This window comes from Neodiprion lecontei, chromosome 1 (assembly GCF_021901455.1).
Source record: "Neodiprion lecontei isolate iyNeoLeco1 chromosome 1, iyNeoLeco1.1, whole genome shotgun sequence".
NCBI lineage: Eukaryota > Metazoa > Arthropoda > Insecta > Hymenoptera > Diprionidae > Neodiprion > Neodiprion lecontei.
Genome location: NC_060260.1, coordinates 6,693,972 through 6,719,191, shown reverse-complemented (window position 1 = coordinate 6,719,191; position 25,220 = coordinate 6,693,972). Strand labels below are relative to the sequence as shown.

The window sequence follows — 25,220 nt, the reverse complement described above, 5'->3', positions numbered from 1 at the left end:
TGCAAATCCAATTGCTTTGTTGATGCGGATGTGTACTACTTCTGAAGTCATGGATCAATTGATGAACGTGGAGGAAATGGTCTTAAAATTCAACCACAATCAATCGGTGTACGATGTCATGAATTACTTTTATTAATACTGAGTTGTGTTAATAAGATCAAAAACTTTTGCTAGCTGTTAACTTAGGTGTTGTGATATTGTTCAACACTGGGGTTTTTGTCGACAGTTGAAGATGTTATTTTACACCGTACGTGCATTCTCGACGGATCTGACAATCTGGTAAGAATGTTGCGCGAGATTTAAAAAAATTGTGATTAAATCATTTTATAAAAATATCTGCAATGTTTCTCAGCAGCACTTTGATTCGACAATTATTATAGCTTACGTTACTACAGCGCAATGTTTGTACAGTATCATACATCGATACGTGGGTGAAAAAGTGGTAGAAGTGATAAATCAATTAAAAATAACTAATAACGACGTATTCATATGCTCATCAGTTAATTGAGGTACTGAGAATAAATAATCAAAAATATATGAAAATCACATATAAAATCAAATATATTGCAATATAAAAAAGGAATTCTTGAGTTAACATAAACGGCGAGTAAAAAAAAAGATATCTATTATAAAAGAATGCAGCATTAAAGCTCAGTTTGAACTTTCTTTCTTGAGACTTTGATAATATAATCTAAGAAGTCTTGTACACTTATTTTTCCACCATAATCACTCTCGTATTTGCCTTTATTGAAAAACTTGAATGTCGGATATTTTTTTACTTTGTACGCTAATTCCACAACGGGACTATGCGTAGAATCCGAAGCTCCAATCCGTACATCGGATCCTGTTGCGTTCAATTCGGCTGCTAGTTGAGCCAGCTTGGATTGTGCTGACTTACAAGATTCGCACTCTGTAAACAAGAAACGAGAGAACGATAAATTTACGATTGAATTATCGAATGCGTCGCGTTTGATCATGCTGTAATTTTTTTCCGAAGATAATGCACACTTTTCAATGGAATCGAAAATCTTAGTTTCGTACATTGATACGTGGAAGCACTTACTTGGTTCATAAAACATGACGAACAACGGTTGACCACTGTCCAATTCTTCGTCGAAATTAATGTCACTTAAATGGACGATGTGCTCAGCCCCTTGATGAATATCCCACTCGGCCTTTTGCTGGGATGCTAAAGATTCGTCTTGGGATATAATGTAATTTGCGAAATCTTCCGCCTGAAATTTTTGTGATAAATAAAAATCAGTCGAATGAGTTATTATCGATAGTATATCTAATACACGTATTCGATACTGACTGTTCTGTCTCCGACATAATTCTTTACGGCTTTGTCAAAGTAATTGAAATACTTGAGTGACGGATATCCCTGAATTTCGTAAGTATTACATGTGACCGTGTTCACGGTACAGTCGACGGCCGCTAACTCGACTTTGGATACGCCTTTGAATTTTTCGGCAGCCGCTGTGAACTCTGGTTTGACTTTCTTGCAATGGCCGCACCCTTTAATAAAACATAACGACTGACGATTAGACGATGATTTAGCAGGTTCACAGTAATTAATTTATTTTGAAAGTACACGAACGATATTAATATTGATTAAATTGGTTAGAAATTAGTACTTACAGGGAGCGTAAAACATGACCAGGACGTGTTTTTTCTTTTTTAAAAACTGTTTGTAATCGCTATCAGTCAGGTGAACAACCGCAGATTCCTGCTGTGACCATGGAGCTTCAGGAGGAGGGGGAGGAGGAGGTTCTTTAGGATCCTTCATAAATTCTACCAAGGCATTTGTATCCCTCAGTGTGACATCATATTTGTGTTCCCCATACACAAAGTACTTGAGTGTGGGGTATCCTTTAACGTTGTATAACTTTGCCAGGCTGCTTTCCTTTGTCGCATCCAAAGCCGCCAGCATTCCCTTGACCTAATGATTTGATAAAATGACCAGCTTTATAACAACATGTTTTTATTACCTAATAATAAGATGCTTTTTGCTGAAAGGCATCTCAAGTTGCAAGTTTTTCAAATTGCATCTGTGTTCGATTCACCACTTACGTTCAACTGCTTGAGCTTCGCTGCAGCAGCTTCATATTCTGGTTTCATTTTTTTACAATATCCGCACCATGGAGCGTAAAACATGACAAGAACCGATGCTGCTTCTTTAATGACTAGATGAAAGTTGAGGCTCGTTAAATGCACAACGTCGCTGTCAGTATCAGACCATTCTTCTTCCTTGGGCTTGACAGGTGCGGCACCTGGGTTTCTCATAAAGTTCACCAAGCTATCCTTCTTGTTGTCTCCGTCATAGGTATATTTCTGAACGCCGTTGCTAAGGACGACAAAAACATAAAACGAGTGATATTTTTATCACTGAAAATTCATCTGTCCGGTCCATGATGAGATAGGTACTTACTGGAAGTACAGCATTGTTGGGAAACCTGTTATATTGTACTTTTTGCGCACACCAGAATTCTCTGGTCGGTTAACGTCTATAGCAGACATAATTGCGTGGCCCTTCAACTCAGTCGCTGCTGCAGCGTATTCCGGTTTAAGTGATTTGCAATAGCTACACCATGGTGCGTAGAACATTACTAAAATTGGCTGTGTCTCTTTCTTCAACAATTTCGTTAGTGCCTGAAAAATTAATTTCAATATTTTCAACATTTCAATGACCAGCTCAGCATTTTAAAATGAAATCTACGATACTCGATGCAAATTTTCACGCACATTGTTGTCTGGAACGTGGAGAATATCAAGTGCAGTCGAATCTTCATCCCATGGAAGATCTCCAGATGGATCTCTCATGAAATTTACCATAGAAGTGACAGTTTCTCTTCTGTTATAGTCTTTGTTCCAATCTCCATCTAGATAATGTTTGAATATATATGGCTCAGGGGATACTTTCAACTTCTTGCACATCTTTTTTCCACTCCTTAAAAAAACGAAAATGTTGCGTGACGAAGCATGTACCTTTGTGTTGGCTGATATTCATGAATCAAAATAAATAATGATGAATTACGAATTGTAGTAAATTCATTTCATTAATGTCAGCAAATATTTACCCAGCGCAATCTACGAGAACCATTGTTCCAGAACCTTTGATAACATCAGCCGCCTCCTCAAATACTTTCAATACTTCTGAAGACTGTTTTTGAGACGTGACAAAGCAAACCAAAACATTGTTCTTGGTTCGCAGCAACTTTTTAAAATCCTTGAGATCGGCGATGTCATCGATTACAGTCTTTTGATTCTTTTGTTTGGCAAAAAAGTCGGGAATTTGGCAAAGGATCTGTGGAGTAATGAACACAAAACTAGACGAGCTTCAAGTGTTTGGCTTATTTGAATCGAAATTTTGAAAAAATCAGATATCAAACAAGTCGCAGTTTCACAGATGAATAAAAACAAAATGTCTCTTACAGAGCTTCGAAACACAATGTTTGATTCATTTTCTAGTGAGAGAACATTGTTACAGAAGACTACTATTATTGCTTGTGGTTTTGAAATATCAAACGAGGTTGATGTCAGCAAAAGTGGTAATCTTTATTTATTTTTTCTTTTACTTTTTGCTGGAATTACATGCTTTTCACTGGTTCTGTTGGAACTCAATAAAGAGGAATAATAAGAAAATAAAAATTTTTGTGGTACCGACATAACTTTAGGCAAAAAATACGAAAGAGGAACGAGGCAAATACCGCTCGAAATTACGAGTAAAAAATATGTGAAGGTCAGTGACACGCGGCGTCCTCGTAAACCGGTGTCTCATACCTCTTGAATCATACGTAACGAGATTTGTTATGATGAAAGAAGCGTGCTCACCAATAAAACAAAGATAATGCTCCGATTCATGTTTGCTATGAGGTGAAACGATTCGTTATTTCCTCGAAAAATTAACCTCGCAATTCTCGACGACAATACACCCGACCCGTGCGTTATAACCAAAACTGAAGGTTCACTTCACGCCGCGAAGTGCGCGAAACTTCGAGTCGTGAGAATCGATTCTATCGAATCTCGGAGCGTCGATATCAGCCCATCGTCGTCTCGGGCTCTGCTTTCCTTTTCCATTTCCTGTTTCGGAATCCCTGTTTCGAGGTTAAGTAGTAGGTACGTTTTGCGACTAATAACTGAAGAACAACTGAGTATTTAGCTCTAATATTGACACGTTCACCTACGTTAATCATTCCGAAAAGCTTGGGAACACTGTGAAAGTAAATATACTCTGCATACATCGAGATGCGTCCGGATGAAAAGTGCACGGTGTTCAGAACGGTTGCATGTTGATCGCTGTCAGCGATAAATATATCGTGTCAACTTAACCAATTGTGTTTTTCGGCGCTCGTTAGACTGTTTTATAAAGTTTCACGCACCGACGCCAACAATTGCATCAAACTGACCTTTGCCTTATTCCCTTCTTCCAAACAGAAATGGCTCCTAAAAGAGGGAAGGTTCAGAAGGAGGAGGTCCAGGTATCCCTCGGTCCCCAAGTTCGAGAGGGAGAAATCGTCTTCGGGGTTGCACACATCTTCGCGAGCTTCAACGACACTTTTGTCCACGTTACAGACTTGTCTGGCAGGTATAATAACCCATTATCACGCCATCAAATTTCAATGCAACATAACCTGCGAATCGTTATCTCAGTTTTGAGGTTATCTAACCTGTTGTCATTTTCACAGGGAAACCATCGCTCGCGTCACCGGTGGAATGAAGGTAAAGGCTGATCGTGATGAGGCATCTCCCTATGCCGCTATGTTGGCTGCTCAGGTACAGATTTTACAAATTTTGTTCCCTCACTGCCAATAGCCCGTATCTGCTGGTGTTGAACTGTGGAAAATACTTGCTAAATGGTGTTCCACTACATTTTAATGCTATCCAGGATGTGGCCGAAAAATGTAAATCGCTCGGAATCACAGCGCTTCACATTAAATTGAGGGCTACCGGAGGCAACAAGACAAAAACCCCGGGACCAGGAGCACAGTCTGCTCTCCGAGCTCTTGCTCGTTCGTCGATGAAGATTGGCCGCATTGAAGACGTAACCCCTATCCCTTCGGATTCAACCCGCAGGAAGGGTGGTCGCCGTGGTCGCAGGCTGTAATTTATTATTACTGTGGTACTGTACATGGTTCACTACCTAATTCTAATAAAAAAGTAAATTCAATATTGTCACTTTTCACCTCCAATCACTTTCTGCCGCAAGAACCTGCTCATGTACGTGAAACGTCCAGAGTGACGTCGAAATTTTTGGGATGTTTCAGAGTTCTTATATTGATATTCAAGGAAACATCAGATGCAGGAAGTGGAATTTCACAGTCTAATAGAATATTTAGAGCAATCGTGATTTCAAGTCATTTTTATTATTAATTGATGTTTTTTATTACATTGGTACATGTAAGAATTTAAATACACGAGATCTACTTCTCGCTATTAGGTATGGTGAGTACGTATGAAATTGTAATACATTATTCATTTATATGATTCAAATTCTTTGAATTCGATTAATAAGTCAAGCAAGTTGTTGAATAAAATTAGCGGACAGAGTGCGGAAGATTACATTTAGCAGCTGTAAATAAAGTAATCTATACAAATTGCTAAAATAATTTTCAGCAGATTAGTTATGTGAAGGCAATAGTGTTTTTATAAAGCAACTCTCCTTCAAAGGAGAATAATTCTTAACTTCAGTTAGGTAGAGCCAACTAGTTTGCCAATGCTGAGAAATAGTTTTATCTTCAAATCAAGTTTTTGCGGTTCTTTGTGTTCCAGAGTTGCGATGGTATTGACATATCCGTACTGCATAACGAATCCTACTGTTATTTCCTTTCCTTCTTCGATCTGCTCATCCTCATTGGGTTTAACAAGAAGCCTGATTACTGCCTTGTTCCCTTTTCTCCACACCACAAGTCTATTGAAAAAAGGTTAATAAAATACGACATTCGTAGAATACCTAGCATTAAGCTACATTGACACTTACTTAGGATCATCTTGGAAATTGTGTGTATCTCCAGTATCGTCGTACTCGGCAGCATCATCTCTGGGTGGAAGTATCAGGATACTTTCGGGCAGAATAATTTCCGCCTGTGGGCTTAATTTTAACGGTTTTGGGTCTTCGGTCACTGTTATTTGACGCACCAAAGAAGGCAGAAGATTTGGAGATTCGCAACCCTAAAAAGAAGTAAATCAATATCTGATAAATTAACATCACAGTTTATCGCAGCCAACTTGAAGTACGTATAAGATTCTTACCAACTGCATATTTTCACGATCAACCTCCTTTGTACCCGCAGCAGTAACGGTGGTTGGCGTAATCGAAGTTGAAAGTGGGAATAGCATGATTTGGGTCTGGTGTTGAGTTGGGTTGCAAAGTTTCAACAGTAATTCGCTTGTTTGGCCAATACGCAATGGTTCGCAAGTTACAATGCGTACCTCAGGAATATGATAACTAAAATCAGAGTTCAAATCAACTGTAGTGGATTTCCGATTGTTAATAAACTGTCCACCGAATCTATACTCACAAAGCAGCGAGCTGAATCTTAAATTTGATCGACTGTGGGCTGTACTCCGGTTTGCAAACGTTATGTTCACAGACTCTGCAACGCTGCGAACGTTTCATCAAGAACTGCTTGTGCTGCGGTCTCAGCTGATTTATTTCCTCGGCCTGTACATCAGGATGTTTCAAACGCTGCTCCAGAGTTGTTACTGCATCAAATATATAATTTTTTTTTATTAATGGTTGAACGAATTTACTTCTCTTTACTGATAAACTATGACTTACTCTTAGTAATATCAAGCGGCTGGGTGAAAATATCTGGCGAAAGTTCTTCGACCTCTTCTGAAGCTACGGCTGGCTGCGGATAGTCACTTTGCTGAGACTGTGGCAGTGGGCACAGGCCTGCACGTTTTCGGACCATAACGGAGGACATCGCGAATTTCTCCTAGAGTTAAAAGATTAAATATGAATAAAACTGCAATGCAAACAATGAGATGTACTTCACAACTATCGATAGGGTAACCCACAAATTGCATGTAAGTACGCTTTGGATGAAACTTCTTCCGTTCGCTTTGCTGCCGTTCCCTTGACGCCAGAATCTTGTGATATTCTAGGAGCGCTACGATCCGTGCCAAATGAGGATTCTCCTGCTCCGGCCATCCTCCGGTTGCTACGATGAAAACAATATCCAAGGATAAGGTAAGGGAACGTTGTTCTCTTCCCCTTCAACAGCATAAATACTTTGAGCAATTGACTAACGACAATTTCAGACTTACCTACAAACTGATCAGGAATTCCAGCATCTCTAGATGTCCACCGACAGAATGAGCAGGACAAATAATAAACTTTTTTCGGAGGAGGTTTGGCGAGGGATTTGGTGTCCTCAACGCTCGGGTTTCCACCTGCCCTCACAGGTGCAGGAGCAGCACGTGTGGACAGTGTTTGAAAACAGCAGGGACACTCGAAGCAGTTAGAGCACCTAGGATAAGGTAATAATCAATACAGGCAGGTACGTAGCTTGTCGTTGAATCGATCCTGCTGTCAACATACTTGTTTTTCTTGAGTCGAACCTCAGGAGACGGCAGATTTTCCATGCAGTTTGAACAGTAGTGCGAGTCGACCTAATTGTCATGAGAGAAAGACGGGTTGTATGTAGTGTCGGTGGTTGAAAAACGTGAATAAATTCATGGTAATTACCTCGTGACAAACGCAGTAGCCGCAACGTACTTTCAGACAGTGACGGCAGAAGTATATTTTTGATACTGGTTTTACAGAACCGCATGAGCACACGTAGCGTACGTAATCCGGTTGAAATAAATACGCCATTGTTGGTTATTGCAAATTGGATCAGAGCTGCGGTTTACAAAATAATGTGCTTCAATTTTTACCAAGACGCCCAACAGTCTCGGTTATCATTGTTCGTCGACGGAGTTAACAATGTAATAGCGATTGAAAGTCTAACGGGTTAGCCTTATAGTCTGGTCTCTTTATCAGGCACTCTTTTCTCCTTCGGTCAACTGTCAGCTGTCAGGTTACACCACGGATCCGTGATCAGAATTTAGAATTCTGCATACAGCCCTCCTTCCACATCCGCCGACAGCGCTCAAGAATCCGCATCTGCATTACCGACTGAAATTTAGAGGTTAACCGGTATTGTTTAGGGGTATTCTCTATTTTATTTCGCTGGACTCGATCCACCAGAATATCGTGAAGAAAGAATCTCCAAAAATTTTCCAGCCAATTCTGTTACGTCAAAAATTAGTTCCAAAAACCTATTTCATATCAAAGAGCGCTACGAAGTCGGAGACACGAATAATTCGAGTCCTAGACCCGAGCGTGAGCTCCATGGAGTACAAACAAAGTGTAAAAACTCCATGTAAAGAAATAGCTGCCTGAAGTAAGATGGTACCGGTGTTCCTTATGCACCGAAGACAGTGAAGGAAGTATAAGGCGGTAGTGAAAACTTTCTACGATCATATTGCAGGATCCGATTAGTAGATCTTGAGCATGCAGCCAACGACACTTTGCTACAAAAAACAAACCTAACGTGAACGATCACTGTGACAAGTATCGTCATTTCACTCATTTGAGTTCGTGCTCCTTGTGTAGTCTCCGTCGTCTCCATCGATGCCGTGTTGGTGATCCGGCAGCTTCTTTATCGGCGGAAGCCCGAACAACTGACTATCTGTATGATTTCGAATTTCAAATAAGACGCCTGTTCGGTTCCACGCACGCGCAGTCGAATCATAATCAGCCGGAATGCAGCGCCACGCTGCGACGCCGCGTCGAAGCTATCACTTACCAGGGATATAAGTCTATACTCTCCCCCCCCCCCCCCCCACTCCTTAGCAGCGGTCAACAAGACGTTGGCTCCGGTTCGCGCGTTTGTCCGCCTGTCATGAAGCTGCGATGCGAGGTGCACCGTGAGCGCGGCGATACGACAGAGCGGTTTACAGTGTGTGATATCATCTGACGTGACGAGTAACCTCCTTCTATCCGCGAAACGTTGACGGCTGACATCGATAAACTGTGCGACGAGTAAAACACGCCTGAACATCGTCTAGGATCTATCTGTTCATCCGTATACAATATCCATAGTGCCAAAGACCACCGTCTACGTATTCGTAAGTGCTCATTCAATCGCCTCCCCCCTGCTACCCATTTTTACGTTTTTATCGGAGCGAAGAAAGAATCCTCTTCGACAATTGACGGTCGGAAACCGCGTGCGTGACCTTGACTATATTACAAGCATTTTAATGGCGGGCTTACACAATTCTCATCGTAACAAATTTCTGATTTGCGGGAATACTTCCGCATACTTGTGACATTCTCTTTTATTACGCTTCTTGTAAACACACATTTACCGAATCACTCGAGGCACAATTCGACACTAACGACTTATTGTTGAATTTTAGACCTCGCATCCGGTTCATCTCTATCAATATTTATCTTCCCTCCTTACTGCTTGTTCGTGATTCTCTTTGAGATAAAAGTTTCAGAATCATTATAATCTCATAGACTTACCTCTCTCTCTGAACAAACACTCGTGTCTACCGTCAGTCTATGTCTGTAATATAGAGCAACTTGAAATGACGCTTGTTCCGTGAAACAGTTGAGATAAGTAAGCCTCGTTGCTTTGCAGCGAGGAGTAATTGCGAAATAATGTTTATCTAAATGGATTGGAATTAATTTCTTTGTCGGAAACGGACGCTTCCATCTTTTATACGCTGTACAAAATGAACATCTCCGTTTCTTCCTCTGTTTCGAATATCTTATTGATACGTACGATGTACATAATCGACGAACGAAGCGCGTGTCATTCCGAGTCGTTTCTATATTTAGTAAATCCAATTAAGTCGTTCGTCTAACGGTATTGGTACCTAAATTCATGCACGTATCTATGCACGATGTACGTATCCTACCTAAGTACGGAAATTTTTTTTATCCGTCAAACAAAGAGACACGAAATAAAACCCCGCTCGGTTACATGCTGCCTGCATACGACACGTAGGCGTACTTATATGCGCGTTATTTCTCCATCGTCGTTTGACCTCGGAGCCAAGAGTTGTTGAACCACGAAGCAACGTGACGGAGGCTAACAAACGAATATAACAAAAACACCGTCTCCAGTCGCGAAAGACACGCCCTGCAGGAATAACATTCCTCGCATATTTTTATACTCGCGGAATTTTTTAACTAAATAATAAATTACGGCGACGGATTGAAAAGAGAAATGTAAAAACCGACCGACTGCACGAGCAGTGGCACAATTTATTTTCAAAACAGATACATCTCTCATTGTTATAAACATGTGCAGTGTGTATAATCTTGTTTGGGCTTATTCGTATAACTTACTATCCACGATATCCGGTTCAGATAATAAAAAGCAACGTGTTTGCGCGGTTTACAATTAGATAAGATGAGAAAATTACACGTATAAAAAGCTTTGTGTCTACGGGATTTGTAAGTTGTCGGCAATGTTTTACCGTTGTTGTACGTCGTTATATTGTCCCTGCGATAAGAAAGATGTGGGTTAAACCAATGTGAAAAAAAAAAAATATAATAAAAATTTTTTTTTTCAATTAAACAGATAAAAGGATGATTTATTACGATCGATCAGATTTGGCTTTCGCTCGATGATCTCGTGAGTTCAGACAAAGGGGGGGAAGATAGGTTCATTGTTTGATCGATTTCTGCAATTCAGTTTGTGATGCCATGTACTGATACTAATTTACCGTTATCACAGACATTGTTACGATCATTTATTAATAACTCTGTCAGTTATTCTGCAGGCAGTCGCGAAATATCGTTTCTCAAAGAGGTTATTCTTCATGTCTGCTAATTGTAAGATAAACTCGATGTTTACTTTTGTCATTTTCATACAGCAGCCAGGTTGTCTCTTCTTAAATTTATTTACTCATTTTCTCATTATCTATCTATCTATTTACCGTGTATGTCGTTCTGTTTGTTCATTGCAATCGATAGATTAGATGATCCAGTATTGAATTTGATAAAAAAAAAAGAAAAGAAAACTCGGTATAAATCTTTCGGTTCATTGATCTTATCTTTTTTTTTTCACCACATCTCAAAATATACAGTAATATTTCTTGAACGAATAGAGACAGAGAAGGAGAGGGAGTGTGTGGAAAATATGAAAATAAAGCGAAAAAAGTTCACATCTTCGTATTACACGAATGACATTCTGTAAGATTTCTAAACTTATAGTAATTATTAATAGCCAATAATCGTTTTAGCTGCTAGCTTACAGCATTTGTACAGCATCGTTTTTAGAACAACCTCCTCAGCTGATATATTTCAGGCTATTTTATAACGCCAGACTCACTAAAAAAAGAAATACGCTCGCCGCCCTCTTTTGAATCATATATATATATATATATTAATATAATATAATAAAATTTAATGCATATGATATGTAGGCCGTGTGACAAATTGATTTACGTACTATTTTCGTAATGTAAATAATTGATTTATATATAATCCACGATCGGATAATTTATCGAATCAGCGGTGTAATTTAATAAGACCGTGGCTTACATCACTCCGTAATTAAAATCTGCGAGTAGCTCGTTCTTATCTAATTTCTTTACTTCTCTCGTCTTTGCTTTTACGATACGACGGTGCGCGTATTATCAGGTGGATATCAACGTACAAATTTGATATGAATAATCTCGCCCTAATTGTTGTATAGTATACAGAGTTGCGCAGTTTGTTAGTAATCGGATTTGAGATTAGAGCGACGATGACTGCTACTTATATCTCCGTTATATCTTTGGGATATAGTTGCGGATATGTCAACTGTAACAATCAGGGCTACGTATAATCTGGGATATCGGTATTAGGCTTAATAAATCCAGGCCAAATCACCGCACGATATTATTATAATAGAATCTATTGAAACTCTAATATTATAGTCATGTATATATATTTACATTGTATAACAGTTTCGTTGCTTGTGTTTCAAATACACGCAATAAAATATTTTCATTTCGACTGCAATAAAACACTCGCGTAATCCATTGTTATATCTTACAGTATGCTTGTATTTAAATTTTTCAAAAATAGGTTAATAAACAAATAAACAATTGACGAATCTCAGAATTTTTACCCAAGCATCTTTGCGTCTTTAATAACGCGAGCATCATTGGTGGGAGCAAACCTGCGGAGGATTCACGATGTTTATCGCCGCAGATGACTAATCGCGCGAACAAATACGTATGATGATAAAAACGCGTCATTCCTTCATTCAGAATTCATCCGCGCGCGTCGTCAAAATACGTTCCGTGACTTATACATGTAAATACGCAGTTTTGCAAAGTTTAAACAAAAAAAAAAAAAAAATTTCCCCAGCACGTGAAATTTTTCGTATACAAGATCGTACCGCATTTACGCTTGAAGCGTATGAATCAACTTTTCGCAAATATTAATACCGTTAAAATTCATTCCAATCGAATATCGTTAACATTTTCCTTCAGGTTTATATACTAATTGATTGTATTGTATAGCCTACCGTATAAAACACATATCGCATGTACTGTTTTATAGATCAGGTACGCACAGGTATAGGTATGCATGCATATATGTATAATAACGTAGCGTGTAACGTCGCTTCGTCGGCAAAATTCTCGTTGGCACAGATTCACCGGCTGGAAACCTTAGGGAGCGACGGTTACGATGCTATGCGATGCAATACCGTACATGTATACCTGACCGGCTGAGGCTTCTTCTTCCTCCTAGAGATTTATTCGCCTGTGTTGGAAGTGTCGCGAAGTCTGTGTGTGCAATTTGCACTTTCGACATTGCTTAATAGGCTGCAATGAAAGACGCGAGATGCGTACAATTACGTATAAATATATGCCTGCATATTCGAATTCTGATCGTTTGATCGCCCAGTTTATTTGTTTATTTCTTTCTTTCTTTTTTCCTGATAAACGACGTGCAGTTAAATTACAAATTTATATTTCAACGACGGTATCGTTCGACTTGAGATAACTAGACACGGTATTAATTGAATCACAGTTGTTATCTAATTTTTTTTTTTTTTTTTTTATTTTTTTCCGATCAATATCAGTCATCGATATTTCGTTAGTTGATATAGTAAGAGCATCGTGTAAAATTGACGCATCTTTGCGACAAGTCTTGCGCTGTGGAAAAATAAGTTAAATCGTGCAATTATTGTTACGTAACGGAAGAGAACCTGTTTTTCATCCTCGCGTTCGATTGACGGCAATTGAAAATATCACTCGGACGTTTATGTAACGCTATGTTCTACTCTTCTCTTATTTTTATCAAGAATAATCTATTTTCTGCCGCTTCTACGTCTTGTCGTTTATCGATTAATTCGAAAATTGTAACGAGGACGATTATCGCTCACCGGATACATCGGTCACCTCGCAATCCAACAAAAACTACTACAGTGTTTATAATACGCAACTTTGCATTATTCTATACCGCGTTCCTGCGTAATAAATACTGCACACGTACATACAGCTAATGCGACTGTTAAATTTAGGTAACAGGTGAATATATCCGTACATATATATATATATATATATAAATATATATATATGTATATATGTATACACGTATAACGTGTAACTATACGAGGCTGACGTAATTACGTTACGTACGAAGAGGGCTTGCCGCTTTTGTCGTACATAGCCAACTAAATTGGCATAGAAACGGCACAACCAATATTAGACGAGTGTACGTCAGGGAACTCGATTATCCTGTCCATCGTTACGATAAAAATAAAAAATAAAATGTAAAAACTACACGCCCACGTTCTCTCCATTCGGGTTTCCCCGAACTGATAATTGTGAAAGATCTTTCGCTGCTTCTCGTAATTGATTTATTTTTTTGATTAACTTTTTTTTACCCAACATGCAATAAGTTATAAAAGATACAAACACTACGGTACTTATCTAAATCGTCACGCTCGGACGTCATCGTTATATATGTATATATATGTATATACATCGCAAAACAATAACGAAATCAATGGACGAATTGCAGTAGTGGAATCTTTGATAAGTGACCTAAATAACGATTGCGCAAACTGTAGGAAACGAAACGTGAAAACGATAAAGCGATAAGCCGATAAACGTCGATGGCGTACAATTGTGTAGGTATATAAATATGTATAGTACGGATGGATACGCGAGGCGTATGCGACTGCGGTTAATATCCGGAAAAATCATCCAGGTATCATTTAATGTGATACTTGGCATCGGGGTATACATGTACATATAAGAGCCTATAACTCTACTGAACTTTGGCATTGGCACACATTGAAGTAAGTATATGACTGGCGAACAATTACTTATTGATCGATTGGTCCTTTACATAATTGATTACGCACCGCCGGATGTGTGCAACGGTATTTCTTTCATTGCCGGATCGAAAAATCAATCAGCTATGTTCTTAGACAATTTGTATTCTTCGTCTGTGCCCTCGGTTGTTTTTTATTTTTCTTTTTTTTGCACACTGAGAGAAATTTTTAGTTCCGGTTACCGCTCAGTCTTTAACTATTTTCATTTTTTACCATAATCGACGAAATATAGTTCTAGGTAGAAAATGAAAATTAGTTTTCCAGCTGTTACCGGAAAGTCTAGTATCCGTTACTGTTCTTTCTCATCACGATCACCGTTGCTATATTTTCTTGCAACTGTTGCGAAAATTTAACGCTTGTGCAAGAATAAATTGACGTTAAAGCCTTGTTTAGCTAAAAAAGTAAAGTAAACCTCAGAAACTGATTTTGCGTTGCAATTACAAAAAAAGGATCGACGATAGCGCAAGATGGTTACGCGTACTTCGTTTTTCGCAATTCCAACAATATTCAAACAGTTTTTTTTAACGATAACCGTTTTACCGAATTTTTCTAGTTACTGTAACAAATGAAATTTTTCTCAGTGAATTAATTCCGCATGCAGTATCAGAAAAATTGAATATTTTATTTCAAAATTTAAGTCGAAAATATTGTATCAAGTGACGAAAAAAAATGTTGTCCAAATTTCAGCTCTTAATATTAATATTTACAGGTGCTACATCGCGATTTTCTATTTCCCATTGAAACAACATGGGAAAAATTTGTTTTAAACTTTGTAATTTTATAACTCGTTAATGCGTTAGCGTACCGATAAGACAAGAGCGTATTTTGATAGGGAATCTAACGCTCTACAAAAAAAGCTCTGTTATCGTTTTATGACTGATCCACTCTTTCGAAAGATATTCAAGGGCCTGAAATACCCTTTGACCTTGAATAACTTTTTAAAGAGTAGATTCATCATAAAATGATAAGATATTTTTTCCTTGTAGAGTGTTAAATTTCCCACAAAAATACGTTCTGGTCTTATCGGTACGCTAATGCATTAACGAGTTATAAAATTACAAAGTTAAAAAAAAAAATTCCCCATGTTATTTACCTCGGAATTAGCAAATCGCGACGAGGCATCTCTAAATGTTAATATCAAGAGTTGAAACGTGGACAGCGTCATTTTTTCGTCATTTTGAACAATATTTTCGAATCGAATATTGAACAAAAAACTAATAGATTTTTGTTGATACAGTCTAATGGACACACACACGTACATATTCGAAAGTTATATTTATTTTTTCTGCAAATCCTTAATTTACGTTACGGTCGAGATTATAAATATTGTTATTTGTAAGGTTTTCGCAGCGTGAGAAGAATAATTGTCAAATTTACTTTTTACTTACTTTGCAAACGTTCCTTAGGTACAAATTCAAGTTAATTTTTGCAAGTAGAAAATTAAGCGAGAAATTCTACTCTCGAACAGATATGTATTATACACGCAGGGTGTCTGTCTGTCTATCCAATTAGCATACAAGTGTGTAGCATTATACTTTGGAACAACCGTCTCGCACGCAATTGTAAGCCGTACGTGGTACGATGGCTATGCATATTATTCTCACCTAAATACACGCTGCACCATTGTTATACAGGCATCCACCGACACGTTGCTTTATTATTTGAAATATACTTTTTATTTATCGAACTGCACAATACCGAGGCCGTCAATTTCTGGCGGAATATTTTTTCAACGATGTGCTGCGTATATTAGCGATGACGTGATTCTTCATATTACGTTATATACGTATGTATAACTAATGGAGCTACATACGTCATACGTATCCGATACGATATCCGTAAAAAAAAACGCGGTTTCTCCCATGATTTTAAAACCCCCCGTGTTTATTATAAGTTATAAACCATCATCTTATGATTTACGTTTATATGCAGGTATATTATATATACATATATATGTATAATTAAAGGTAAAAATAAATATTCCGTCCGTTTATGCCTCAGATTCAGAGACGAAATTATGCAAAGTTATTATCGTACCATTTGAAATAACTCGCGATATCGCGACTAGTCGTGTTTCGCCATTCGTCAATTTCTCTTATACCTAATACAACATGTATTGTATTATTGTTCCTGATACCGCGACGTATTGTATTTAAACAGAACTTATATTTATACATAGACCCAGTGATAAATGGATTATTTTACATATTCGCCTGTATACCGAGTCAATATTCGTCTTGGATTTCAGCGGTCGACCCGTACGGTTGGATTAAAAACTTCCGGAGCGAATCAGGGCAGGGAAACTGTAGAGGCTTGAAAAAAAAATTTACATAGTCGGATATATTTCGTATAATACACGGGTGTAAAACCCGCTTTTATGTATCTATATAATATATACATATTATATATATATATAGGATAGGGAAAACGTGGAGCAGCAATAAACCGCCTCTCCTCCTTACCTTTGATTATAAATAGAAAGTGAAGGACTGGTAAGATGTCGCGTAATTCTCACGGTCGTTAGTCTTTGCCCATCGATATGTTGTACACATATGTATACGTGATACACTGCGTTATTGCTGACCCGTCCATTCCCGATATTCTCCTATTCGGTGATTTTTATAGCCACGCATATTTTCGTATAATACGTGAATTTATTTTATCCCGGAGGCGGTTACCACAGAAATTTTTACCAACCGGCCTGACACAATTGTGTGTCGTTTCACCTAAACCCTTCGCTGTCACGTTTCACGTAACGACGTATAATTTTCGTCATTCCTTCGATTTTCATACTCTGTATGTTTCAGTTTCGGTTGTTCGTAGGTACGAATATAATCGTATTTATCACACGGATGTTATAATTTATACGCGAGGCAAAACAAGTCTCTCTCTCTTTTTTTTTCCTTTTTTTATGACAGGTGAGCGATATATTGTGGAATATTCTATAGACAAACGTTTAATGTTATAAGAGGTAAGTTGAAGAATTATAAAAATATTTGTATTCGATCGAATTATATACTTCGATTTTTGCATAATATTTGCACACTTGCGCGATCAAGTCGTCGAATTCAGCATTGGAGATGCATAATTTATTTCGTTTATTCAATTGACGCGGTCATTTGTTGAATCAATTGCATGTATTATATATGAATCTTATAATTATAATGTCATTCATTCTATTGTTTTAAAAATGTTATAACGCGAATATTCACTGGGTTTTTTAAGGTATCGCATATCGGTCCGAGAATTGCACGCGAAAATCGAGTGATATTCAACCGACATGGGGATATCATATGTTCAATAAGTCGCCAATACCTTCATACGAATCTAGTTCATAAAAACATGTGAATAATTATGGAGTGTTGTTATATTTCTACTTTAAATTTCATATCTTCCGGTTGTAACTTCCGAGTGACGTTTGTACGTATATAAGCGTTAAAATCGATGCTTTGCGAGCCAACGTTTACTCTCTAGCGTTATTAATGTGTACACAGTATGCACGTGTACACGGCAATACGCGTATACCTGGTACACTCTACATCGTGTGGATGATTTACGTATGTTTGTACAACATTTTGTGTGCATGGACACTATCGGTAGAATGTTAAAACAGGTGTTCTTTTCTCCGGCACAGCTGGTATACAATCACTTTTATCGCTATTAGTGTACTTTTTTTTTTTTAAATACAGTTACTACTCGTTACTTTTTCCAGCAAATTTTCACTCGAGTTTCGTGCAGAAAAAAATTTGGTTGCATAATTGACACTTGACAAGATTTTGTTTTTTTTGAGTGTTATAGTAATTTTCAGCATAAAAATTAGCTTCGGTTTGATTTTGGAAAATCAACTATGATCGCATTGTTCGTTCTTTCTTTATCGAAAAGTTTTTCCCGGGAGGACAGTAAGTTCATAAATCAGATTTACTCTTCACTTGTAATTCATTTACTAAATATCGTGTACAATGATACATTTTTGTTGTATGGAAAAAGGTTTATTACTGTGCAATAATTAAATCCGAGTAGCCACTTTTTTATTAGGTCGAAAGTCAGTTTTCTTATTTTGTTGAGACGACTTGACTGCTGCCAACCCTGTTCTCCGATAAATAACGGTTTATAAATTCGGGTTACGGGTAGCGATTATTTACATAATAATACGTGGTTCGAATTACAGATTCAATTGCAGATTTTTAGATTTTTATTACGAATTTTTTCGAAGAATTCATACGAACGTGCTGACGAAGAAAAGAAATTTTACCCTATAAATTTGATGCTTTTCAAAAGTTTCTTCTACATGTAATCTATAATCTATAATTGAAAAAACAGAAAGTACATGTATACATGTTTATTATCCCACATGACACCGTTGGTTGTATGTAGAACAATCCAATTAATCATACACCAAACACTGTGCAGGCTTCCGATTGCTTAGAATTCTTTACAGTTTACTCGAAATAAAATTGTTGTGTGGTATAATACTTCTTGCTATACTATCGAAGAAAATATCAAGTTTGGATGTCGACCAGACGGCGCCGTACTTTGGCTCCTTGGCTCGTTCGGAACATAAAGTACAAATGTATATACGTAGGGTTGGATATATAGGCATCTTATGTACCGACATACGGCTCGTCACATGCGGAAGTAAAAAGAAGGGGGAAGCAGAAGAATTTCTGTACATGCTTAATAGGTACAAAGATCGACGCTTTCGTTTCGCGTGCTCCGATATGTAATCAGGTCGGAACGCATATTTTTAATTGCAAGTTTTCGATACCGCTATTTTATTTTTATAATCGCCGGATGGTGAGGGAGGGGTATTGATAATCTAAATAGAGAATTTCGAACAGATTTTGCAGTTGCTTCGGCTGTCGTCTTGAATTTTTGGAGGAATTTGTTTTCGTCTTTTTCAAACTCTTGACTAAAAATGGTCACGTCTCTGCGATTCATATTTTGCGTTTTACAACTAAACAATGAATTCAAAATGGCGGCCGAAGCTACTGTAGAATCTGATTGAAATTCTGCACTTGAACTGTCAACTCCCGCCCGTCTCCAGAAAAAAGCATTAGAAATGCAAAATAGTTGCATCGAAAAATTGCAATTTCAAATGTTCTTTTTTCATTGTACATACACAGCAACTGGGCTATAAAGCTCAGAATTTTGAAAAGGTAATCAAAGGTTGTCCTACAAATATTTAGTAAAATTTTTGATGTTCCTCAAAATCTAATAACAACGAGACTTCGTTACAATTTGAGTGTGATGAGCGCGAATTGATCGCCGTGTTCCTCTTGCAGCTTCCTATTATACCGACTGGGTTAAGTATCATATTCCGACTAATTCAGTCATTTCGCATTATTCTCTGAAGGTTTTCGCCCCGATCCGCCAAAGAGAGGATCTTTAGAGAGCGACTGAGTGAGAGATAGCTAGAGAGAGAGTTCAGAGAGAGAGAGAGGGCGAGATAATCAAAAAATCAGTCGCCCGACTTGTATGGTATTGATTTCCTGCCCTCTCCTCTCTCTCTCTCTCTCTCTCTCTCTCTCTCTCTCTTTCGAGTGTAGCGTAGCCTCTCTCCTCCTCCTCCTCCTCTACCTCCTCGTCCTCCTCGGCTTGCCACCAGCCGCAGCGAGATGAGAAGTTGCGGCGCCATTGCGGATCAACAGCTGCCTGCGTGACAGTTGAAAGTGAGGTTAGGTTTACCCTCCGGCAAGTTACGGTTTCGCATAGGTTTAGAAACCACTCTGTCAACACGTTTATGTCTCATTCTCGTCCAATAATACACGTCTTAATATTCTCAAAAAACAATTTTTCTGTACATGTGACTCGTTTATCGGTCCGTCAAATGCCATTCAAGATTATCTGAACCGTTTGTTCAATGATTTGGCGACTGAGCGAACAAATCGATGAATTTATCAATGAATGCGTACGGCAAAATTAGGATGCCTTATTAATCCAATATATTCCACTGGGAATGGAAAATTCGTCATCGCAGGTCAAAGCTTACTCGCATCTATAAACAATCAAACACTGGATCTATTCTGAGATGGTAATTGGTCGGTTTTGATAATAGAGTGCACGAAGATAAAAATTGCCTCGGACTTGACAATCAGAGCGGAATTGTATGTCGATCAATGGTTCAAAGTCAGGGAGTCAAATGTCATTTGTCGGGAAACCAGACTTGCGTAATTCTGGCTTTGACATATCTTATTTTGTTTTATTGTGTTTTGAAAATAGATTGCCAAGGTTGAAGTACATCACGTTAACGTGTTAAAGAATTTTCATTTAATTGGAATTGCTATTTTGCAATCTTAGAATAGTGCGCAGTACAGTAAACGTTGAAATACGGCTCCATCGGAGCAAATCATGCACATTTTTAGCTATTAAAAAACCTTTGAGAAATTCGACGGTAGCAAAATAGTAATTTACTTCGTCACTGTGTCATTGCGAATTTTAACAGTGAGGTTTCAATAGAAAATGCTGGGTAGTTGACTAAGAATTAAAATTGACTAGTAGAAATAAAAACTTTCATCGTACCTTTATCAATGATTAAAATTTCAAATACAATGACAATTCTTTGCTCTATTGAATAAGAAAAGTGTCCAATTACCAAAGGAAATTTTCGACAATGCTCTAAATTGTTGTATACCTTGATTGTAAATTTACCTAACCATCCTGATTATTTCGATGTCTTTCTTCTTTCAGCTGAATGAGGCTGATGGAACCATTGGGTGTGGCTCCGGAGGTTGTGGAGCTTGGGACATTGAAACGATGGTCAGACTATCCTGTCCAGCACCGATTCACTGATTATTCTAACTCCCAAGGGGAGCCTGCTCACCATCCGGCAAGTCCGTTTCCGTGCCAGCCACTGCTCAACAATAAAATTGCACTATGGTAAACGGAGGATTTTCACAATTTGTTCCTTTCAATATTTATTTACAATATTTTTCTGGCGGTACCGCATAACCGTGTCTCACATGATTCTTAAAAGTATCACGTAAAGTGCTAATAGACTGTAACTATTCTTTGTCTGTAGTAAACATTGCTTATTACAGGACCGGAGACATTTCCGTACTCCAGATGGATTCCATCGTCAATTCTACAAATGAGACGATGGATGATTACAGTCCTGTATGCCAATCGATATTTGCTCGAGCAGGATCTGCTTTGAAAGAAGAAATTTACGACGAAGTTAAAGGTACTGTCATCGAAACATTAAATTTACAGATATTCTGTATACAATAACAATCGATTTCAACTGTCACATCTTTTTTCTAATTCTTCAACATTAGAACTTTCATACTCCGGGCTTGGTAAAAAGATTTTTTTATGAAATGTACCGATATATATTGGCTTATTTTTATTTTTAACACCATTCCAAACAATGCAGACATTTGTTTGTTCATTTTTCTCGTCGTGTAAATCTGGAAGAACTGATCTTGAAGAGGTTCGACAAATGGGTAAGATTTATCAGCAGTTGGAGAATGGTTATAAGATCGTTCTTGTTGGTCAATCAGTTTTTACAAATACTTTATGAAAAAATTTTGAACAACTTTTTTTACTAGCAGTAAAGTCAGTCATAACTAATCTAAGCTTCATTCTAATTAATCAAGCAATCAGTGGCCTACTCCAATTTTATACGCTTGTATGACCAATGTAATATTTTCAGAGTGGGATCATAATCCTTAAGAGCCAATGTCCAATTATAGCCCAGTTACATAGCTACTCATTGTTACTGATGTACAAATCACTTGGCTCAATTTTGCGAATAGATTCCAACTCGTTCACAGAATTAAAAAAAAAAAAACCTGATTCGTGTCCTTTTTAATATTCATCAACGCGTGTTGATAAAAATTAATTAATTTTACAGTCATATCTGTAGTCAACTGGTATTCAAGTTTGTCCTTTTCTTCTATAGTTTATCTAGTGATTGAACTTCTAAACTCTTTGGTAAAACAGTGATAAGAATGACTCGAAAACGCTGGAAAATATTTTGCTAAAGTCACTCAAAATCTAATTTTCATAAATTTGCTTATCAGAATTGCTGAATAGCCTAAATTCTTTCAACTGGCAAACCCAAGACAGGACTGATTTTTATTTTTCTTGCACTCAATCTTTCATCAACTGAATGATAAATTACTTGGTAATTGAGATAGAGTATTTCCCATGAAACATAAACGTTCCTTTTGCTTTCGTTGCTCACTCAGTTCAGTTCGGTAGAATGAGATGATGGCATATCTCTATGTTTGACTTTTAAATTCTGCAACTTACTGTTTTTCCCTTATGCAGAGTGTAAGACGGGAGAAGTGCGAACTACACAGGGTCACAAACTGCCGGCTCGGTACATCATACACACAGTTGGTCCCATCTACAACATCAAATATCAAACTGCAGCTCAAAATACGTTACATTGTTGTTACAGGTAGGTTTTTCTTTTACACATCCAAAAATACGATCAATAATGTACGTTTTCTCTCTCATTATTATCGATTTTTTATCTTCATATTCTCGTCTTTTCGTTTGTTTCAGAAACGTTTTACACAAAGCGAGGGAGCTCGGCTTACATAGTATAGCTTTGCCAGTGATTAATTCCGTGAGACGAAATTATCCGCCCGATGCTGGGGCACATATTGCGCTTAGTAAGTAGATGTCATCTGCCACTTGAAGAAAAGCAATTTAAAAATCACCAACAAGACTTTCTCACGAATTATTCGGTTAATGTTTCGTATATATGTATATATGTTTCTTAGATAAAATAGTAAGCCAGCTTATGGTCCTTCAACGAAGTCTATTTGAAAAAAAAAATTGAATTTAATACATGCTTTCTAATTTTCTACTCAACAGGAACAGTGAGAAGATTCTTGGAGCAATACAGCGACACGATAGCCTGCATAGTTTTTGTATTAGAGGCCTGTGATCTAGGAATTTACGAGGTACTCTTACCGCATTATTTTCCGAGGACACCTGCGGAACAGGAAAACGCTCGCTGGCAACTTCCAAGTGATATCGGTGGAATGGACGGCGAACCTCTGCTACCGGATCGACAGATCCGAATTATTGACAATCCGCAACACGCATTGCACGGTAATTGATCTGAAAACAATTCATTAATCAGTAAAACAGTACAAAACATATCTTGTTCGAGGAACAGATGAAATCTTATATATGCTAAGTATTTTCATTTTTTTCCCACCAAGCTTTTCTCCGAATTCACAGACTAAGATGTCTATCCGTATTGATGTTATCAATCTGGTTGGCTGACGCATTGATAAGATTATAAGTTTATATAAGGAGGTTGGCAGTGACCAATCGTCAATCCCTGTTGAAATCACACCTCAGTAACGCTTTGTGTGAAATTTATAGATTTCTTTGTGTCGACATGTCGGTAAAAAGTGAAGAAAATATATCTGAAAGCGGCATTTCAGAGGAAAAGTTTTGTGAAGATAGTGTTGACGTTGTTGTCAGTGTTACCAAAGATGTTAGCGATGTATTTGGAAGAGAGTCAGTTACAGCAGCTGGCGTGTCCAAGAACGTTAACGTTTCGAACGGAATCTCAGAAAATCAGCTTGATAATTTGAATTACATTGATACTTTACCTGAAATTCATGACAAGCCACTCGATCTGTCCAAAGAAATGAATATCCCACCCGCGAACTTTAGCGATGTAGTCGATGCTGCTAAAGACGTGAAAGTTTTGCCTGAAAATATCAAAATGTTACGTAACGGAAAAAAAGTTCAATTTTCATCAGGTAGATTTTTGTCACTAACTTTCTATGGTATTTATTTTACGTTGCGACTATGTTCAAATTTAAGTATGTTAAGTAAGTCTGCTAGATGCATTGAATTTTTGTGCTCAAACATCGAGATTCTGTTATCACTTCGAATACTTATCATTTCAGAGATGGCGAAATTATCGTGAAAAAAAATTTCCGACAACTTGTCATCAATGTATCATAGACAAATTTGAAAAGAGCGTCAGTAATCTTTATATTTTATTTTCGAAACACTCGCTTTCAATTTGAAGTTTCTTTCGAACATTGCTCTGCGTCAAATAGAAACTTTATCATTCTTTCTTAGTGTAATGTCTTGAAATAATGCAGTAGAATCAAAATCAAGAAGTCAAAATTAATGTGTATCCGTTGAAAACTGTATTTCAATCAGGAAATCCGTTCTTACTCAAGATTTCTGTAACTGAACTTGGACAGGCAAAAAATAATACTCCTCTTACTGTAATTGGAATGCGATAAGTAGATCGATGAACTCGACAAACCATCCTCGAATCCAGATTCAAACAATATTGTGATCACAAAATTTCTCTGACACATAGAGAATGTGAAAAGAACAAAAACAAATCGATTTTGTACGTTTAAGAGGAATTTGAATTCTTGGTGTCCATACCTTAACGAAGTTTTTGTTACATTATTTAGGTGATGAAACCGTGGAGATATCCAACCAACTAGAGACTTCGGTCAGCCTGGGTGAACATGCATTTACGCAGATGCAAGGCGACTTGGACAGACAACGGCTCCTTGGTGAAAGGCCGCTTGCAGATCCGCTAGCCGACATCATGCTGAAGCAAATGCAAGAAAAAGAGCGGTAAGTCAGTTCTCTGGTTACGTATCACGTTTCATGTACGCGGTGATTCCGGCCCGAATTTGAAACATATTGGGAAAAAAAAGAAGAAAACAATTTGACGAAGATACAGTTCCGGATGAATGAGAAAAACTTTTGTCAAAGTGTTTTGAAAGTGTTGCAATTGAAGAAAATCGTTAATTATAATTATCAATCGTTTAATAAATTGTTTTCACGCAAAGTTGGAGGAGGAATGAATTTTTGGCGTACGTACACCAGTAATAAAAAAAAAAGAAAAAAAAAATGAAAGCTTATTCCTCG

At 37.6% G+C, this 25,220-nt stretch overlaps 4 protein-coding genes and 1 long non-coding RNA gene across 6 annotated transcripts in view; 2 read left to right on the top strand and 3 right to left on the bottom strand.

Annotated features, from left to right (window-relative positions):
* Positions 1-109: 109 nt before the first annotated feature.
* LOC107225149 (protein disulfide-isomerase A5) lies at positions 110-3,975 on the bottom strand. The gene is made up of 9 exons (XM_015665505.2): positions 3,835-3,975; positions 3,081-3,307; positions 2,746-2,950; positions 2,432-2,652; positions 2,074-2,347; positions 1,642-1,942; positions 1,316-1,518; positions 1,064-1,235; positions 110-910 (listed from the first exon to the last, which is right to left on the bottom strand). Exons 1-9 carry the CDS (start codon positions 3,862-3,864, stop codon positions 645-647), a joined length of 1,899 nt encoding a protein of 632 aa, XP_015520991.2. The 5' UTR covers positions 3,865-3,975; the 3' UTR covers positions 110-644.
* LOC107225160 (40S ribosomal protein S14a) lies at positions 3,976-5,170 on the top strand. 2 transcript variants are annotated; one of them, XM_015665523.2, is made up of 4 exons: positions 3,976-4,119; positions 4,438-4,588; positions 4,689-4,776; positions 4,889-5,170. In XM_015665523.2, exons 2-4 carry the CDS (start codon positions 4,440-4,442, stop codon positions 5,105-5,107), a joined length of 456 nt encoding a protein of 151 aa, XP_015521009.1. In that variant the 5' UTR covers positions 3,976-4,119; positions 4,438-4,439; the 3' UTR covers positions 5,108-5,170. The 2 variants fall into 2 exon arrangements, with proteins under 2 accessions (XP_015521009.1, XP_015521010.1); XM_015665524.2 differs by having other exon boundaries at positions 4,039-4,115.
* Positions 5,171-5,347: 177 nt separating this feature from the next.
* Positions 5,348-8,099, bottom strand: LOC107225158 (dynactin subunit 4). The gene is made up of 9 exons (XM_015665522.2): positions 7,694-8,099; positions 7,547-7,617; positions 7,273-7,475; positions 7,024-7,166; positions 6,782-6,941; positions 6,522-6,705; positions 6,253-6,448; positions 5,981-6,171; positions 5,348-5,911 (listed from the first exon to the last, which is right to left on the bottom strand). The coding sequence occupies exons 1-9, from the start codon at positions 7,820-7,822 to the stop codon at positions 5,692-5,694; spliced, it is 1,497 nt and encodes a 498-aa protein (XP_015521008.2). The 5' UTR covers positions 7,823-8,099; the 3' UTR covers positions 5,348-5,691.
* Positions 8,100-8,862: 763 nt separating this feature from the next.
* The window catches only part of LOC107225163 (protein GDAP2 homolog), a 39,244-nt gene continuing 22,886 nt past the window's right edge, over positions 8,863-25,220 (top strand). Inside the window, exons 1-7 of the mRNA XM_046739167.1 lie at positions 8,863-9,120; positions 21,033-21,221; positions 21,383-21,525; positions 22,617-22,749; positions 22,857-22,966; positions 23,172-23,411; positions 24,755-24,923. Coding sequence (XP_046595123.1) covers positions 21,037-21,221; positions 21,383-21,525; positions 22,617-22,749; positions 22,857-22,966; positions 23,172-23,411; positions 24,755-24,923 — 980 coding nt within the window. The 5' untranslated portion in view covers positions 8,863-9,120; positions 21,033-21,036. The remainder of the gene's footprint in view (positions 9,121-21,032; positions 21,222-21,382; positions 21,526-22,616; positions 22,750-22,856; positions 22,967-23,171; positions 23,412-24,754; positions 24,924-25,220) is intronic.
* Positions 23,237-24,851, bottom strand: LOC124294272. The gene is made up of 3 exons (XR_006904226.1): positions 24,726-24,851; positions 23,924-24,025; positions 23,237-23,420 (listed from the first exon to the last, which is right to left on the bottom strand). It is a non-coding gene; the product is annotated as an uncharacterized LOC124294272 (long non-coding RNA).

Excerpts from the sequence above, each read along its gene's own strand:
- LOC107225149 (XM_015665505.2), bottom strand. The coding sequence starts at position 3,864 with ATGAATCGGAGCATTATCTTTGTTTTATTG. Across the intron at positions 2,653-2,745 it reads TCCACGTTCCAGACAACAAT|GCACTAACGAAATTGTTGAA; the intron begins GTGCGTGAAAAT and ends TTAATTTTTCAG. Across the intron at positions 1,943-2,073 it reads CGAAGCTCAAGCAGTTGAAC|GTCAAGGGAATGCTGGCGGC; the intron begins GTAAGTGGTGAA and ends TCAAATCATTAG.
- LOC107225160 (XM_015665523.2), top strand. The coding sequence starts at position 4,440 with ATGGCTCCTAAAAGAGGGAAGGTTCAGAAGGAGGAGGTCCAGGTATCC. Across the intron at positions 4,589-4,688 it reads GTTACAGACTTGTCTGGCAG|GGAAACCATCGCTCGCGTCA; the intron begins GTATAATAACCC and ends TCATTTTCACAG. Across the intron at positions 4,777-4,888 it reads CCGCTATGTTGGCTGCTCAG|GATGTGGCCGAAAAATGTAA; the intron begins GTACAGATTTTA and ends AATGCTATCCAG.
- LOC107225158 (XM_015665522.2), bottom strand. The coding sequence starts at position 7,822 with ATGGCGTATTTATTTCAACCGGATTACGTACGCTACGTGTGCTCATGC. Across the intron at positions 6,942-7,023 it reads AGCGTACTTACATGCAATTT|GAGAAATTCGCGATGTCCTC; the intron begins GTGGGTTACCCT and ends TTTTAACTCTAG. Across the intron at positions 5,912-5,980 it reads AATTTCCAAGATGATCCTAA|ACTTGTGGTGTGGAGAAAAG; the intron begins GTAAGTGTCAAT and ends TTTTTTCAATAG.